Genomic DNA, 18,493 nt, shown 5'->3' with positions numbered 1-18,493 from the left:
ACAATCCTATGGGTTATTCTCCTGCACCCCACTTTACAAGAGGCAGCTGGGGCTTCCAAAGGGTGACTGGCTTCACCAAGGCAGCATGGTTCGTAAGTAGCAGAGCTGGTACCAGAATCCAGGAAGGCCGACTCCACTCCTAACTCCCCTGCTGTTGGGGAAAGAAATCTCCAGGAACCTGTCTCATGCACCTGTATCTCTCTAACATCCCCTATGCTTCTCAAGATTCGGTCTGACAAGTTATGGAGTTCTGTATGTGGACGATGGAAGGAGATGATTTCTTTCTAGTGATTTCAGTAAGTAGGGTCCTTGGTGCCTCTTCAGCCTTGCTTCCCTGGTCCTCTAAGCACCTCCTAACATAGAGCCGGAGGTCCACTGAGTGTGGTATTCACCACAGGGAAACTGGGGGACTAACTGCAGTCTGGCGTTTACAGATGGGGAGTCACCATTTGCTCAGTCGATGACCACCGCTCATTTTCCAAGTCTACATACCCAGGACAACAGACGAAGGTAGAAAGGAGAGGCGCAAAGAACATTCTCAGGAAGACATGCCTCTGTGAATAATGATACCATAAATTATAAATGATTTTTTTACAAACTTCACAGCCTGCAGTCTGCACGAGAACCCTGTGAAGTAAGTACCGGTGTGACGCCACCTGCACAGAGGTGGAAAATCAGAGTTTAAGTAACTTACCCAAGGGCACCTGACCAACAAAGGGTAGAGCCAGGCACAACCCCGGGGTGCCGCTACTTTGAAACCCTCTGCGCCTCCCACCACAGTGCCCAGCCTCAGTGAGGCCTCACCCAGCACCACCTTCTCCCACACGCTGTGCCCACCTTGGGCACAGCACCGATGCGCAGCGCCTGCACACAGTAGGTGCGTGATACACGTCTGCCGAAAGACACAGCTGAGACCCTTTCACGGCTCCCAGCATGACAGGGGATGGGTTTTAACACTGCTGGAAGGAAGAAGCACGGCCAGGGGTTCTGGCTAAATGTGGCAGACTGAATCCGTGCACTGACTCCACTCCATCCCCAACCCCACTAAAATGACTAACAGAAACCATACAAAGAGCCCCCAACAACAGGGCAGAGAAAAGGAGATGAGCAAGACTGTGCTGCCAGAGGGGGAGCAGACAGCTACTGAGAACGGGCTTAGTACAACAAGGGACCCTAAGCTGGCAAGGGGGGCGCTTGATGTCTGCCCCAAGCCCACAGAGGCTCAGCGACTGAGGGCCCCTGACACCTCTGTAAACAGGAGTTGGGGGGTCTTGAAAAAGGAGGATTTGTGGGAAGGCTTCCAGAGAGCTGAACCCCAGATCCCGACCCACCCCGCCACCTTTGACTCAAGGCAAGATTTACTTTCCGGAGAGGCAAAAAGACAGGCTCTGGGGGCCACACAACATACCCAGAGGGCCATCCCAAGGACAGAGGACTGAATCGAAGTCAACAAAATGAGCACTGGGAGCCTCCTGCCCTCTTCCCCCAGCTGGCTCCCAGGCATCTCTTGCAAGCCCCCCATCCCTGCACCCACCTCCACTCCTGGCAGACAGAAGACATCTGCTTGCCGGGCCCCCACGCCCCATCCCCACCACCCCCAACCTCCCAACTTTGTCACCTTTCTCTCAGCTAATTTCACACAAATTCAATTGAGCCTCAGCCCAGGCAGAGTCTTAAACACACACTCACTGAAATCCAATTAACCTTCGATAAAAGGTCTGCAATCAATAGTCGTCCTTTGGTTTGAGGAGGCTCCATCCAGCCTAGGAAAGCATGCTCCTGCTCGACCTTTACTTTTAATAAAATCAATGACAGTCACTGTCACCAGCTCTTAATGTGACTGGCAAATATGATCAGCAGGTCAGGCCCTCGGTAATGTGCTGTTTCCGAGTGCAGAGACTAAAACAAAAGAGGGCCTCTTCAGGCTGCTGGCCCCCCAAGGCCTCATGCTCGCCAGGTGAGTGAGCACACCTGGGCAGGCTGCCTTGTGCCTGGAGGCTGGCCTGGTGGCGGGTGGCGGGTGGCTGCTGGGCTCTAGTCAGCATCTGAACCACCTGAAGTTTACTAAAACGCGGATTCTTGCAACCCTTTCCACTCCAGATTCTGGAATAAATCTGGGGTGGAGCAGGAATCTGTATTGTAAAATAAGCTCCCCCTGGTGATTCTGAAATAGATGGGTGAAGTCTTAGCTCCCCAGCAAGCCAGGAATCACTGCTGTGTAAAATATTCAAGCGGGGCGTACCCTTCAAGCCCAGCTAATCCAATGCCTTCCGCAAGAAAATTGAGGCCCAGAGAGGGGAAGTGATTTGTCCAAGGTCACACAGCAAGCCACTGGCAGAGCTAGAGCTTGGACTTAGGTCTTCTGCCTCCGAACCCGGTGTTTCTCTACCTGAGTCTATCGGATACTGGCTACTAAGACTGGTCTTCAGGTTGTCACATGCTAGGCTCAGCTAGGTTGGGATGCTGCAGGGTGAGGGGCCTCTCCAAAGTGGAGTGGGGCTGACCCGGTAAGCGGTTGGGGGTCTGGAGTCATCCCCATCCACCTGCAAAGCGATTCCTTCTACAGCCACTTCCTGAGCCCCAACTTCAAGCTGAGGAACCTGCCTGTGGCAGCCGAGACACCACTAAACACCCTAGTGCCCAGGATATGGAGTGAGATGTTTGCCCCGTATCACTTCTGTCTGTCCCTTGTACTTCCCTGTCCGAGGAACACTCCTAGCCAGGCTGTCCTATGGAGGGCTTCACTCCAGGACCGGCCCACGGAGCCCCACAGTCCTCAGGAGACTTCAGAACCTCAGAAGTCCGTTAGAAGAGGCTTCAGGAATGTGGAGTCTTCAAACCACATGCACACAAACACACACACACCTTCACCCCCACTAGTGTTCCATGCGGCCTGTGGCTCTGATGCTGCTTGGTAAGAGACACAACAGATTATTTTCTGTAAAGTAGGGCCTGTCCCCAGTCTTCTCCCAATATCACCGATGGTCAGTGACAGCACAGTAGAGCACATGGGCCACCACCCACTGCCCAGCCTGAGTTCTCTGGAGACGTATTTAATGACATCATCTCAGAATACCAAAGAGACTCCCAGATCACGCAGACCCCAGACGCCAGGGGCAGGGGACTGAGGAACTAAGTAAATAAGACAGTGTGGTACTATTGCAAGGATGGACCAATAGACCAATGGAAGAGAACACAGCTTCCAGAAAAGACCCACAGGTGACTGACGACAAAAGACTACACTGTGTGATTCCGTGTATATGAACTTCAGCGGTGAGTGGAAGTGACCTCTGGTGACAGAGTCAGAAAGGCAATTCTGGTGAGGGTAAGGGAGCCTGCCAGAGGGCTAGAAACAATTTGCATCTTTATCTGGCTGGAGATTACATGGGAAATCCATGTGGAAACGATGGAAGTGTGCCATCCAGATCTGGGAGCTTCCCTCTCTGGGTCTCCCGATTCCTCACCTGCAAATACAGACACACTAAGCCGTCTCTCCTAAGTTTACAATGTAGAAAGGGCCTGGCACAGGGATGGTAAATGCTAATGGTATAAGGAGGTAAAGGAAGAAAGGACAGCGCCCCATGATGGTAATAATCAACTACCAACTTGGAGCATCAACCAGACATCAGGCGCGATGCTCAGCCCTGCTCACGCACTGCTTATCTCCTCCTCATCTCTCTAAAAATGGAAGAATGTTTACATGAAATGGAAAAAACCGTGCCTGATGTGAGTTAAAGGGAGAAGGGTTGCATTCAGATAGTGCTGGTGTGGTGGACAGAGCTTCTCAGTCAGTTCTGCACCTCCATCTCCAAGGAGTTACTGATGCGGCCGTCACCCGGCTGGCCCTGGTTCCACGGCAGCCCCAGGCCAATCCCCGAGAGGGGGAGGGAGAAGGTGGAGGAGCAAAGACTTTGATGTCCAACAGAACTATGTTCAAACGGCTGGGCTCTGTCCCCACTAGCTGTGTGAGGTTGGACAAGTCATTTGACCTCTCTGAGCTTTAGCTCTCTCATCCATAAATGGGGTTATGGTCTCTCATCTCACCCTTGACAAGACAGCTGTAAGGAGTAGAGACGATGTGTGTCACGTGCCTGGCACATCTTAGTTGCTTATAATTATTATTACTGCTGTTGTTTTCCCCAAATCACTCTGATATCAGCCTGCCCCACTCTGCATGTCCACAGAGAACAAAACACCAACGCTCTACCCCAGCCCTGCCTCACAGAGGCTAACCCAGGGCATGAGGCCGGCTTATTTGTTCTCCACTAATTCAGAGGACGTCCACTGAGCGTCTGCTCTGCACAGAACACTGGCCTTATCTGCAAGGCCATTTAAAGAGGGGTAGAGGCAGGGGCAGATGAGCCCAGGCTCTCAGAGGGCATCACCCTGCCCAGCTCCTGCAGGCCACCTCCAGCCCAGCTGCCTGTCCTCCCAGGACAGCACTCAGCCACGAGAGCAAGAACTATAGCAGAGCACATCTTTGTTTGCAGTTGTCTTTGAAAATCAAAGCTGCCTCTGATAAAACACCATTACAGCCCTGAACTCACTGTATCCAAAGAGATTAATGGATTTGGGGGTGCTGCTGCAATGAAAATCCCACTGCAGCTGGCAGTAAGTAAATGCCAGCAACCTGGTGGGGGAAGGGAAGGCATGGGCCTCTGGCATCTTTCCTGATCAGCAGGCAGAGACCCTGCTCCCTTTAAAGCTATTCAGGAAAAGCCAGAAGCGATCTCCCTCCCCTCCCCACTAGAGCCAAAGACTTTGTACTAGAGGGTCCTGGTGGGCAGAGGATCCCTGGCTAGACACAGGACCCACCCCACCCCAACCAATAGTGGAAGAGATGGGCAAGCAGGTCTCCTCCCTCCTTCCTGTGCGGGAGCTTGACCCAAATACCCTCCCCAGGCCCACCTTAGAAGGCAACAGTGACAGAAGCAGTCAGAAGACCCAAGCTGTGCTACTGGCCAAGCGACCTAGGGAAAGACACCTGCCCTTCCTCTGAGTTCCCTGCCATCTGTAAAGTGGAGAGCTCAATTAAAACAGTCCTTTTCTTATCTTTTCCCAGCCCCCAAAGGGAGATCTCTTCCAGAAAAGCCCCTCCTTTTATGAACTAAAAAACAGTGGAGTCAGAGGGACTTGGGTCTCAATCCTAGCTCTACTAGCTGTGTGACCTTGGGAAAGTTACCTCCCCTCTCTGAATCTCTGATTCCTCATCTGCAAAATGAAGACATTAAGACCTTCCTCCCAAGTTTATAACAGAGAAAAGGGCCCGGCACAGGGAGTTAGGCATTCAATAAACATTAATGGCAAAAGGAAATAAAGGAGGAAGGAAGAAAGGAAGAAGGAGAAAAGGAAGAAGGAGGAAAGGGCAGAGCCCAAAGGTAAGAATGAAAACAACAATAAGGGTGCCTGGGTGGCTCAGTGGTTAAGCGTCCAACTTCGGCTCAGGTCATGATCTCATGGCTCGTAAGTTCGAATCCTGCATCGGGTTCTGTGCTGACAACTCAGAGCCTGGAGCCTGCTTCAGATTCTGTGTCTCCCTTTCTCTCTGCCCCTCCCCTGCATGCACTCTGTCTCTCTGTCTCTGTCTCTGTCTCTCTGAAAAATAAACATTAAAAAATTTTTTTAATAAAAAAATTTTAAATAAAAAATTTTTTAAAAAGAATGAAAACAACAATCTTGCTTCCAAATCAGAGCACTAAGTACATGCTAGGCACCATGCTAAGCACTCGTGTGGTCCTCATAACCTTCGTAGAAGGAGGTACTGTCACTGCCCCCATTGACAGAGGCCACACAGACACCCGGAGGCCTGGGCTCCCAAACCACACACTCTCCTACCATTCTACTGGCTCATGTGCTGAGCCAGGGCGTGGCTTCCTCCTCTGGGCCATCCCACCACTGGGACCACAGGCTCATCTTCATATGTTGCCTGGAGTAGGGAAAGGAAGAGCATTCACCTCTCTCCATTCCCTCCTCTCGCCTACCCAGAGTGCTAGATCACGTCATTACGATCCTTAACACCTTTGTGACTCCCCAGGACCTCCGGGGTCCTGCCGGAGGTCTTCACTACCTGCGCCCACCCTATTCCTCCACTATTTCTCCCTGGAAACCCTGCCAAACTTCACCATTCCCTTCCCCTTCCTTGCAGTGCCATCGCTGCCCCCCCCCCCAACTCCTCTACCCCGCAGATCCCTACTCATCCTGTTGGGGAAGCCCACACACAGCAGACGCCAGCACTTCCTCCTTGCCGCTCTCTGGGATCTCGCCCACACCCCTCCTGCTGCTGCAGGGTGGCGGCAAGGATTTAGCTGTGCACCCGACTGCAACACTAGGTGGGGAGCTCCTTAAAGAAGGCAAATATGTGTGGTCCCCTCTGAACCCACATACCCAGCTCATAGGAGGGACTACAAAAATGATGGGCGCTGTTGAAAAAGTACAATTCCACCCGTACCTGTAAGACCCTATGGCAATCAAGAAGAAGAAAATGGGGTACAGTCCCCACCCCACTGGCCAGCTTTCTTTCCCTGAGATCAACAGGGCACGAGGTGGGAGACAGAAGCCTCACTTTTCTCATAGCTCTTTGAAGTAGAAGCAGTTGGCTCCTGCTGTCCCCTGCTGGCCTGATCCCTTGAGGCCTGGGAGTGGCAGGGAGAGGGGACGGCGGAAGTGGGAAGAAGCTGTGCCCACGCCCCACGGGGGCAGAAGAAGTAAGTCCCACAGATTTCACATCACTGTTCTCTGGGGCCGCTCAGCTCCGTGGGGTGCAGATGGCCCAAGAAGACACATGGTAATCACTTGTCCAGGCAGGGGCTACCACCGGGGCCTCAGCATGTGCCTGCACCCCACTGTGTGCTCCCAACCCCCACCTTAGGAGACAAGGCAGAGGACTGGACTGGACGCCCTGGAAGGGTGCTTGGTGCTCAGCGACATTGTAATTCTTCGGTCAACAGGTCCATTTCAAGGCAGTGAGACCTTACCGGGACATACCTGCCCTCGATGGGCAGCCCCGACAAAGCCCGTGTCCCTCGCACCACAGCCATGAGAGCTCAACCTCACCTCGTTGACATCAATCTTGTTCTTCTCCATGTAGTCTCTGTCATTGACCTGGCCGCCATCCACAAACTCCATCAGAAGGACCCGCTTGGTGGACAGCTCCCAGTAAATGCGGGGGACCTGAAATGGGAAAGAGCAGGTCAGAAGGGCTGGCGGGCCGGAAGCTAGGGGCCAGGACCACAGAAAGGTACAGTGAGCCAGGCAAGGGCAGATGCTCCTGCCAGGAACAGGAGACGAAGCCTGAGTGGGACCTGAGCAGTAACAGGTGGGGAAAGCGAGGGTCGGGCCAAGACAGGAGGGCAGGCCAGGCTGCCTCCTCTGCCAACAAGGCCTCTGGTCCTTCCATTAGAGACCCCCTCCTGCTTGGGGACCATAGAACGGCTTCCCCACCCTCCTCAGTGCCTCCAGACACAATTAAGAGCCAAAAGTAAAATTGAGACTTGGCATTAAAAGCTATTTCCCTCTCTCACTAGGCCAATTGCAAGCTCCTCACATGAATCTCATCCCTTTGCCTCAGCTTCTACACCTGTGCAATGGATATATTATATGTATATGTTTATGAATGAGTTAACCAAAGAACAAATTTTTTTACTGGATGATAAATTTTTCAGTAAGGAAGTCCCGAGTTTTCTCAGGCCTGTTCCTATAGGTCTTCTGTGGCAGACAATGCTGGATCCTAACCCAGTACCTATTCCCAATCCTCCTCTTCCCCAGAGATAGGAAAAATGAAATATTTTCCCTGCTTGCTTTGCTATCAGTATGACCACAGGACACCGTTCTGGCTTATGAGTGGAGGTCTGCTAGAAGCTCTGGGAAGGTTTTTATTTTCTTCATAAAAAGGGATGTTTGTAAATGGTGCAGCTCTTCTTACCCTTCTGTCCTACTTTGAAAGTGAATGTGATACCTGGAGCTGCAGCAGCTATCTTGCAACCATGAGGAAAAGTCCAAGAAAATCAGAGATGCCTGCCCTGACACGGTCAAACCACTAACACAATATCAGCAGGCAACTGCTATAAGCCTTCTTGCCATGTGAGGAAAATAAATCTTTTTTGTTTGTTTACGATACTCTAAATTGGGCTATTGGTTACCTGTAGACAAATGCATTCCTAATTGATATGCTCTCCAACTCCCTTGGACTCTAAGAACACCCAATAGCCAAAAAAAAAGAACAGATTTCATCAGGATTAGGCAGGAGGTCAGACCGCACCAATGGCTGCTGGGCTGCCATATGAGTGAGTGACAGCCAAGAGTGCCACCAATGCCAGGACGAAGGAATTACTGGGATATTTAGCATGTCACGTTTCCCCAACAACTTGATGGGCTCGTTTCCACATACAAATAAAGAAACTAGGGCAGTTAATTCAAGGGTTCTGGGGAATAAGGACTTCCCTCATCTCGACCCCCAAAATTCATCTGGCAGCAAGACCCCAGTGCTCAAGTCAAGAAACCTGTTTCCCTTCCTACTTCTGCTAACTCTGCCATGTCTTAGTCCAGCCACTTAACCTCCAATGCCTCAGTTTTCCTCCTTACAAAGGACTGTTCCTGCCCCATTGCAAGGAGCTCTGAGGATAACGGGGGCTGTGGGTACCAGTAAAACACCCTGGGCTTCCTGGAACGAGGGTCCCAACTGAAGTCAAGGTGTCATTTGGGTTTGCTACTTTCCTACAGTTTGGGCCATTTGAAAATCTGGGCTAGAGAAATCTGTGATTCTCTAGGACTGTGAACTGAAATTTCAGTCCTGCTTGGCACTTCTCAAAAGCTACCTTTCAAAATATGAGTGCAAGTTTGCTGTCCTTGACCATGGCTTCCAAAGGGAAGGGACACATTTTGGGGTTAAGTTCTTCCCCAGGTTTGTTTGGAAACCTAAGCTTGGCAGTGGGCACCAGGGGCTCCAGGGACATGAGGTCGAACCCCCATCTGGGTCCGCCTGGGGCAACATGGAAAACAGCTTGAAAGAGCCACAGATGGAAGAGAAAAACCCAAAGACTGGAGACTCTGGCCTTGTTAATAAGGGCAGTGGGAGGCTGCACTCCCCGCGCCTCCACCTTTCTCCCCGGTCTCCCCCCAGATGCAACCATCCCTGTCTGACAACACGATGGCCCTCTGCGGCACCTGCTTAGATCTCAGATGACAGAATACCAAACCGGGAGGTAGACAGAATACTAAACCGGGAGGTAGAGAGTTTTGCCATGAGAGTTCAGGGAGGATGGCAACTGCCCCCTGATGGTGACACCACAGAAAGGACTTCAAAAGGCAGATCTGCTCCCTGCACAGTTAGGAGAAACTTGGCTGGACAGTGGGATGTAAGGTAGACAACTTGCTCCTAAGTTACCCTGTGGGCAGGAGGGTTTGAAGTGTAAGGTGAAATTCCCTTCACCCCAAAACCAGTGTTTCATCCCCATGCCTTACTCTTCCCTACCCATCACAGTAGGGAAAGATGAAAGAGAATCATTTTAAAGAGGCAATGAGAAGAACCCACCACCTCCTTCAAACAAAACTGAACCTAGGGAGGTTCATGGCCAGCGAGGCCCAAGGGTCACACCCTGGCCATCAGGACTCTAGATCCAAAATCTATCTCCTTAATAAAGATCATAGGCCCCACTCCCGTGGGCTCCACATACCCCCATGCTGGGGCCAGTCCTGATCCAAAGAAGGAAGGCACAGATTATGGAAAATTCCAGCTCAAGACCTTGGGCCTCAACCTCATAATCTGGCCCTGACCTCACGCTTCTATTTTGTTCCTGCGCTTTGGTGAACACAACTGTGAAGCAGGCCCCAATTCGTCTGGGCCAGTGCCCATCACCTGAGGGAGCCCAGGGAAGCAGAGCACAGACCCGGAGTCAGATCGTCAGGCTGGAGCCCTGGTTCTGCCACCTCCAAGCTATGTGACTGCAGGTACATTGCATGACCTCTCCAAGTGCCAGCTTCCTACCTGAAAAAAGGCGATGACATTGAAGCAACATCCCCAACTTCCCACTAGCATGTGTGGAGTCCTGGCACTCAACACAGCAGCACACACTTAGCACCTGCTAGACAAGCATCAGCTGCCATATGACAGTCGTGTAGAGTATCACAGGTGGTTCTGATACACAACCAGGGCTAAGAGCTAATACTACAGACAGTTCAGCACAATAAATTATTGTGCCCCATGAATTATCATGAAGGCAGAATAGCACAGTGATTTAACATGCAGGCCCTGGGGCCAGGTTGCCTCCATCCAGAACCTGCCTCTGCCCCTTACAGGAAGCTGTGTAACCTCAGGCAAATGGTTTCATCTCTCTGGGCCTTAATCTCCACACCATTGACATGGGGCTAATCATGGCATTTTCCTCGTATGGCTAGATAAGGATTAAAGAGCAAATACGAGGCACCTGGGTGGCTCAGTAGGTTAAGCTCTGACTTCAGTTCAGGTTACAGTCTCATGGTTCGTGAGTTCAAGCCCCACATCGGGCTCTGTGCTGACAGCAGCCTGAAGCCAGCTTCAGATTCTGGGCCTCCCTCTTCTCTCTGCCCCTCCCTGTCCCTCTCTCTCTCTCAAAATAAACAAACATTAAAAAGTAAATAGGGGCACCTGGGTGACTCAGTCGGTTGAGCATCTGACTTCAGCTCAGGTCATGATCTCACGGTTCATGAGTTCAAGCCCCACGTCAGGCTCTGTGCTGACAGCTCAGAGCCTGGAGCCTGCTTCGGATTCTGTGTCTCCCTCTTTCTCTCTGCCGCTCCCCCACTCGTGTTCTGTATCTCTCTCAAAAATAAACATTTTTTAAAAAGTAAATATACACAAAGCACTTTTAAAAAGGTGTCTAACATTGCATAGACATGTGAAAATTATTAACTCACACTAATTATCATACATCAGTGGTTCTTAATCTTTATTTGTAGGAAATTATTCTCCAAAAGCATACACATCCCTCAAGATCTGCCCACAACTTCTGGAGAGTCGCAGGATCCTAACCTTGCACTAAGGAACCCTGGAGTGGCCCTGCTCTGGAGACGACCACTTTACCTACCCTGCCTTGACATGTGCAGGCGCACTCTCATGTCTTCCGGCCTCAAACCCCATGGCTATAAGGCTTCTCCCTCCTACCTTGTCCCCAGCTGTCCCCTGGGTTAGTCACAAACCTCTCCGCATGCTCTGTCCCCTCCCCATAACACACACACACTCTGACTACAAATCCACAAATGCCCTGGTCTTGACCGTTCAGCCTGGCTGCCCTCTCGCCCTCTCCCAGTCTCCCTGACACCACATTTGCATTCAGAGCTCGTCTGAGGCTCCGAGATTTATGGCGTGGGGCTGAGGTTATTAAACCCCACTGGAAGATGCCTCACACACTGAGAGGTAAACTCTTCACTGAGGCTTAATTACGCACAGATGTTGTGATGGGGTGCCAGTGTGCAAAAGCAATCTATCTCCAGTTTTAAGAGCTGAACTGGGTTCACAGTGCAAAATTCGCTTCCCACTTGTTATGTGTTTAAGCAAAATTAATTACTCAGGAGCCCTAGTAGCACCATTGTCTTAGGAACAGTGTGTGGGTTTTAGAAGCAGCAGGTTGAATCGTTACATTAATTATTTACCCATTTGGCATCCTCATTTCAAAAATTTGTGTTATTATTATTATTACATGTCTTGGTCTGGCAGGCGCTAGTTGGCCTCAGCCAGAGGACGATCTGCTGTTTCCATGGGAACGGTGAAGGAGATGGTTCTGTTTGTCAGGTTCATAGTTCTGGTGCTGAGGAGCACCCCTGCCGGGTAAGAGGCAACAGAATGTCCTCAGACGAGCACCAGAGATGAAATCAGAAAATCTGGGTTGTAGCCCTAGCCCCTCTACTCTAAGACTGCCATCTGTAGAAGGGGATGATGGCTGCTGGCAGGATTCAATGTCATGGTACCTGCAAAGTGTTCAGGGCAGCAGAAGAAACATTTAGTAAGGACTGCCTATCCCTGTGTACAATCAACACTTCTTGGAACCCCTCTCTGAGCTCCTTTATCCCGAGTAGAATTAAGTACTTGCTCTTGGGCATCCACAGAAACACAGCAAAGTCTCTGCCACAGTATGTACCTATGTGCATGGCACAGACCTGCACTGTGGCAACAGTGTGTTTGTCCCCGCTAGATGGGAAGTTTGCTCAGGTAGAAGCCAAACCCTCTCCTACTCATCCAGGGACCCCTAGCTCCTAGCAGAGCAACAAACTCAGGAAATGTGAGATAAGGGAAGGAAGGAACGGGATATGCAAGTAGAAGCAAACATAGTTTAGACTCCACAGCACTATGCTAATTAGTCTCACTCCTTGTCTAAGAGAGCCAGGTTTTTATTTTATTGGTGGCTTGAACTTCAAGGCTGGGGCAGGATTACCAGATCTAGTCTGCACATCTGGATTTACAGGCACAAGAGGGTCTGTACACGCAGGTTTACAAGGAAAAATCAGTCAAGCGTCCAGCAGGCATTTAGACAGACCTGGCTCTCAACTCACTCAGAGTCAAACTTTGCCAATGGCTACATCTTTCACCAAAATCAGTGTCAAGACACTACATTGACCCACAGTTGCAGCTTTCCCTCCCATGAGCTGAGCTTCAGGATTCTCAGGTGGCTAGTAGAAACACACCCTCAGTCTCCCCATCTCTGTTAATTAATCTGGATAGAAGTATAAACACTACCTCCATTTCTTCGGATGTCTTCAGAAGCCACGAATGCTTTAGTCCAGAGCAAAAGACCTTCCCATTCAATGCACTGAAACACCCTCCTCCCCAAAAGAGCATTGCTTGACTGTTTGCTCTGGAACAAGCACCTGGAGCTCCTAAAGGCTCTGTGACCTCCCTTCCCATCTGCTCCACGCTTCCTGAGTGAAGAGAGAAGGGCCTGATTTCTTCAAAGAGTTGAAAGCCAAGCTTTCTATACAGACTACCAGAGGGGCCCGGCCCCTGCACCATGAAGAGGAGCCCCTGGGTAAACGGGTCCACACCCCGCCACAGACCTAACGCGTTCTAAGAACAGTGGCGGTGACGTGCATCTCTCTCATCCCAATCCCCATGGAGCCAGTGGGGACCATCAGGCCAGTCCTCAAAGGCCAGCACCAGTGGCAACCTCCTCGGCAGAGCCTTCCCTACCCTACCCTACTCCCTACCACAGGAGTCCCCTCTCCTAAATCTCTAGAACACTTACCAGTGGACCTCATACAGAGCTGCTACTTCGTATCACTCAATATCATTTCCCTCAGGAGGAGTCTTCCGTCACCATATAGGCAGTTCTACAGTAGTTGAAAACACAAACTTTTTCCAACGTGACTGATCTACCAGGGGTCAGTTTGATCCTAATCCAAATTTTGCACTTGCTTCTATGGGCTGTCATCCACAGGAAGCACTGTATGACCTCAGGAAACTGCTTCAGCTGAACTGCACGACATGGGCACACACAACACACACAGACGCACACCTAAATGTCGCCACGTGCATACACCCGCCATCATCACTTTCCATCCGGTTTCAGACGACCCTCCGTCCACACCTCAGAACAACACTCCAACAACTCCTCTGATGCCCAGTTTCACAAGCAGACGTCAAGGTAGAGGCCCTTGTTCTGCTGCCTTACGTACTTCTCAGCCATTTAATGTGTGCAAAAACTACACTACTGCTTTCACTAGGCTCCTACCTTCTTTTATTTTCTGGGTCACCGGTGACATTTCTTAAAATGTGCATTTTCTCTTTTGCGAATTGTCTCTTTTTGTTATTTTCTTTTACTGACGTGTAATTAACATACAACGTTCTATTAGTTTCAGGTGGGTGATTCAACAATTCTATACATTACTCAGTGCTCATCACAATAAGTGTACTCTTAATCCCATTTATCAATTTCACCCATCCCCCCACCCGCATCCCCCCTTTGGCAACCACCAGCTTTTTCTCTGTATTTCAGCCTGTTTTGTCTTCTTTTGTTTATTTGTTTTGTTTCTTAAATTCCACATGAGTGAAATCATATGCTGTTTGTCTTTCTCTGACTTATTTCACTTAGCACTACATACTCTAGTCCATCCAAGTTGATGCAAATGGAAAGATCTCGTTCTTTTTTGTGGCTGAATAATATTCCATTATATATATTGGGATATGTATAATATATAATATATACTGAAATATATGTAATATATATACTAGAATATATATATATAATATATGGCATATATATTATATATTTCAGTATATAATATATATATTATGTGTTATATATATTATATAGATACATAATATATATTGTGGAATGTATATAATATATATAATGGATTATATATATTATATATAATGGTATATATAATAGTATACATTATGTAATATCATTATATATAATAGTATATATATATTCCATTATATATAATATATATATTATATATAAATAATATATATTGTGGAATGTATATAATATATATAATGGTATATATATAATAGTATTATACATTATATAATATCATTATATATAATAGTATATATATTCCATTATATATAACATATATATTATATATACATAATATATATTGTGGAATGTATATAACATATACAATGGAATATTATAGATGTGTGTGTGTATATATATCATTTGGTAATATTATATACTGACTACATATAATGTAAGTACCGTACATATACATGTATCACATCTTTATCCATTCATCTGTGGATGGACATTTGGCCTGCTTCCACATCTTCGCTTCTGTAAATAATGCTGCAATAAACACATTTCAAACTTAGTGGGCTTTTTCTTTGGGTAAATAGCCAGTAGTGGAATTACTAGATCATATGTTAGTTCTGTTTTTAGTTTTTTGAGGAACTTCCAAAAGTGTTTGCCACAGTGGCTGCACCAATTTACATTCCCACTAAATGTGCACGAGGGTTCCTTTTTCTCCACATCTTCACCAACACTTGTTATTTCTTGTCTTTTTGACTCTAGCCATTCTGACTGGTACATGGTGATACCTCAGTGTGGCTTTGGTTTGCATTTCCCTGATGACGAGTGATGCTGAATTCCTTTTCATGTGGGTGTTGGCACTGTGGTAAGCCTAGCCCTATTTTCCCCCCAAGAAGCCCTGTGGTTTCTGTTGTGTGATTTTTGCATCCTGTGGAGATTTCTAGGAAAACATAAGTTGTATTATAACAGAACTGACTATATTAAGCGAGGTAATATACATATAATGGTAGGAACAGCGCCAGAGCTCAGCTGCGTTAGCTACCATCAGCAGCAGCAGCAGCAGCAGCCCATGCTTCACGGAGGCAGAGACCCAGCTTACAGGCCCTTGGGTAGCACTCAATGTCTCAGAATTGCCAATCATTCAATAAACATCTGTTTGACTGACAGGCCAACGATCACATTTGGCATTTCTTTGTAATGCTACCTTCAAGAGCTTTAAGGAGCAACGCTAGGGACAAATCATCCATCCTCGGAAAGAAGACTCAGGAAGGGGGCATCCCCACTCATGTCCTGCAGGGGGAGTGTTCAGGGCAGGGACAGGCCTTCCCTGTGCTCTCTCACCAGACCACCTTGCCTCCACTGCCCTGCCCCTCCCACCTTTAAGAAGTCAATGTGCTTGAGCATTTGGGCCACTCTCTCAGCATTCCTCCCTTCGTTGAGGAAATCCAGCTCCAAAGGCAGGTTCTTCTTGGCCTCGTCCACCAGCCACATGAATTCAAACTCTGGAAACAGCTGCTTCACAGCCAGGACGAGCACCTGAAATGCACCAAACACCCCGTCAGTCAGCCCACGGCACCCACCACAGAAGCTCGGGTCCCTGCCCTCCCGCCTGGGTCCAGGCAGAAACAGCTCCCCAGGCCTCCTCTGAAGTAAGGCCTCCCTGCTCCCCAGGGGCCCATCTCTGTAGTTCAAATCCAAGAGGATAAAAGCCCAACAGCTGCCAGCAGCCACGACTCCCATGTGCCAAGCCCTCCCCGCATGCCCAGTGCTGGGCTGAGCGCTTAGACCGTGACTCCATTTGGTCTTCACAACTCTGGGCGTCAACCATATGCACTTATCCCCATTTTATAAACAAACAAGTCAAGGCTCTGAGAGTTTATAGGACTGTCCCAAATTCGCCCAGCAAGGAGGCACCGAGTCAGGACTCCACTTGAGTCGACCTCGCCCCCAAACCCTTGCTCTTCCTCACTTACTGAACTGCTGCCTTCAGCCTTTGCTGCTCCCAGACTTGTCCCTCATGGTCCTGTTTACAAAGGGCAGGGAGGGTGCTGCAACTGTGTGGCATTTTGTTATTTCTTAAGCTGAGCAGTGAATACACGGAGCATTTATAATGTGATTTTTTTTATACTTTTCCCTTGTCTAGAATATTTCTTGATAAAAAGTACACTGCAATAAGAAAACAAGGCTGGACAAGACAAGAGGAGTAAGAGACAAGGGATGTGACTACTAGGACAAAAAGCTCAGGTTTCTGGCAATTTGGCCACCTTTGGATTCTTGAGTGAGAACACGATGAAAAGTGGGATTTTAGTGGACTTACAGGGCATTTATCAGTTTAGTAATATGAAATTAAACAACCCTGGCAGAGAACAGGAGCCCAGTGATATCTGTAGAGTATGCCATGTCCCCTCCATGGTCTGGGACTCAGTTCTGAGGCTGCTGCACACTGGGGCTCTAGATTTAAGATGATCTAGAAAGTTCATGGATGATGGCTCTGCAGTAGGTGATGAGGGGGAGGCCAGGAACATGGGAGATGTTTCAGTATTCCCCAAGAGAAACACAGAAGGCAACTCTCCTGTTCTACTATAAGCCTTCCTGTCAGTGTTCAAAGTGATCAATCCTCCCAGAAATTCTTGACATGAATTATAGTCCAAGTTCTCTGAGAATACCCATCTCTACCCCATGGTTATACCAAACAGCAATGAGCAAGAATTAGAAAACCATGGGCCCATTGGTACCAAGAGACCTACCCCATCTTTTGTGGACTGAATGTCTGTATCCCCCTCCCAAAATTAATGTTGAAGTCCTAACCCCCAAGAGATGGTGTTTGGTGATGGAGCCTCAAGGAGGTAATTAGGTTTAGATGAGGTCATGAGGGCAGGGGCCCTATGATGGGATTAGTGCCTGATAAGAAGAGGAAGAGACAGAGCGCTCTTCCACGTGGGGGCACAGAGAGAAAGTGGTTCTCTTCAAGCCAGAAAATCCTCACCAGGAACTAAATTAACCAGCACCTTGATCATAGACTTCCAACCTCCAGAACTATGAAAAATAAATGTTATTTAAGTCACCTAGTCTATAGTATTTTGTTATAGCAGCCTGAACAGACTAAGACGCCATCCCATCTATCCATAAGGACTCACTGAGCCCCAGCTATGAAGCTTGTCATATGCTTCCTTTTGTCCTGGTCTGTATCATGCCCAGCACGGTTATAGGTACACACAATACAAAAGAAAGAGATCTAAAGCAGGGCCATTAACTACAAGGCATTTACGGCTTTGTTTTTAAACCCTATGTCCCAGATGCCATTCTAAAGGAATCACCACTCAGAGTTATTACACTCAATTCCTATCAAAACCCTTTTTTTTTTTTTTTTTTTTAATTTTTTTTTTTTTCAACGTTTTTTATTTATTTTTGGGACAGAGAGAGACAGAGCATGAACGGGGGAGGGTCAGAGATAGAGGGAGACACAGAATCGGAAACAGGCTCCAGGCTCCGAGCCATCAGCCCAGAGCCTGATGCGGGGCTCGAACTCACGGACCGCGAGATCGTGACCTGGCTGAAGTCGGACGCTCAACCGACTGCGCCACCCAGGCGCCCCTCAAAACCCTTTTTAATTACATTCTGCTGCAGTCTAATTTCTTTTAAGTCTTGTCTAGTCTTTCATGAGCTAGACCTGTGACCTTATGATAATTGATTTAGTTTATGTTTTGTTTCTGTTTGAGTCACACAGAGCTAGGAAGGAGAGGTGGCAAGAGTGAAGCCCATACTGCATGTGTCAGAGCCCAGCACAGGGAGCAGCAGTCCCCGGGGCACCGCCTCTCATCGCCATGCCCTCAGACAGCCCTCAGCTGCCACCAATGGGGAGGCAGAGCTGGTGCACAGGAAACAGAAGCACTTGTCCAGTCCACACCTGTCAGCTGAAGCACCTGAATTCCACTCTCTGGGCTCCAAGTTCAGGGAGAAACCTCTTGGACATTTTGCTCCAGCCTAAGTTCCAGAAGTTCTCACCCAGGAGGGCCAAGAAAAGGAACCACAATGGGACTCAGTCATTTGTTTGATCAGTATTTACTGATTACCTCCCAGGCAGTTACCCTGGGCCAGACATGGGCATACACAGGGAGCTACATGTACCCTAGTGGGGTCTCTACCTGGGGATGAAGCTTCTGGCCAAACCATAAATCCTCATCATTTATTGTATGGTCACTGTTATTTGTGACATTTTAAACCATCATTAATATCCAAAGAGCATTGAAAGGCATTTTAAAGATTTTTCT

At 48.6% G+C, this 18,493-nt stretch overlaps 1 protein-coding gene across 5 annotated transcripts in view; it reads right to left on the bottom strand.

Moving 5' to 3' along the window:
- Positions 1-18,493, bottom strand: part of ADCK1 (aarF domain containing kinase 1) — a 152,838-nt gene that overhangs the window by 17,663 nt on the left and 116,682 nt on the right. For all 5 annotated transcript variants that reach the window (XM_060620416.3, XM_078447955.2, XM_078447954.2 and 2 more), the window contains 2 exons: positions 15,600-15,758; positions 7,054-7,170 (listed from right to left, as the gene is read on the bottom strand). In XM_060620416.3, coding sequence (XP_060476399.2) covers positions 7,054-7,170; positions 15,600-15,758 — 276 coding nt within the window. The remainder of the gene's footprint in view (positions 1-7,053; positions 7,171-15,599; positions 15,759-18,493) is intronic.

The sequence above is a fragment of the Panthera onca genome, chromosome B3 (genome assembly GCF_046562875.1).
Source record: "Panthera onca isolate mPanOnc1 chromosome B3, mPanOnc1 haplotype 2, whole genome shotgun sequence".
Lineage (NCBI taxonomy): Eukaryota > Metazoa > Chordata > Mammalia > Carnivora > Felidae > Panthera > Panthera onca.
This window is presented reverse-complemented; position numbering and strand designations above follow the sequence as displayed.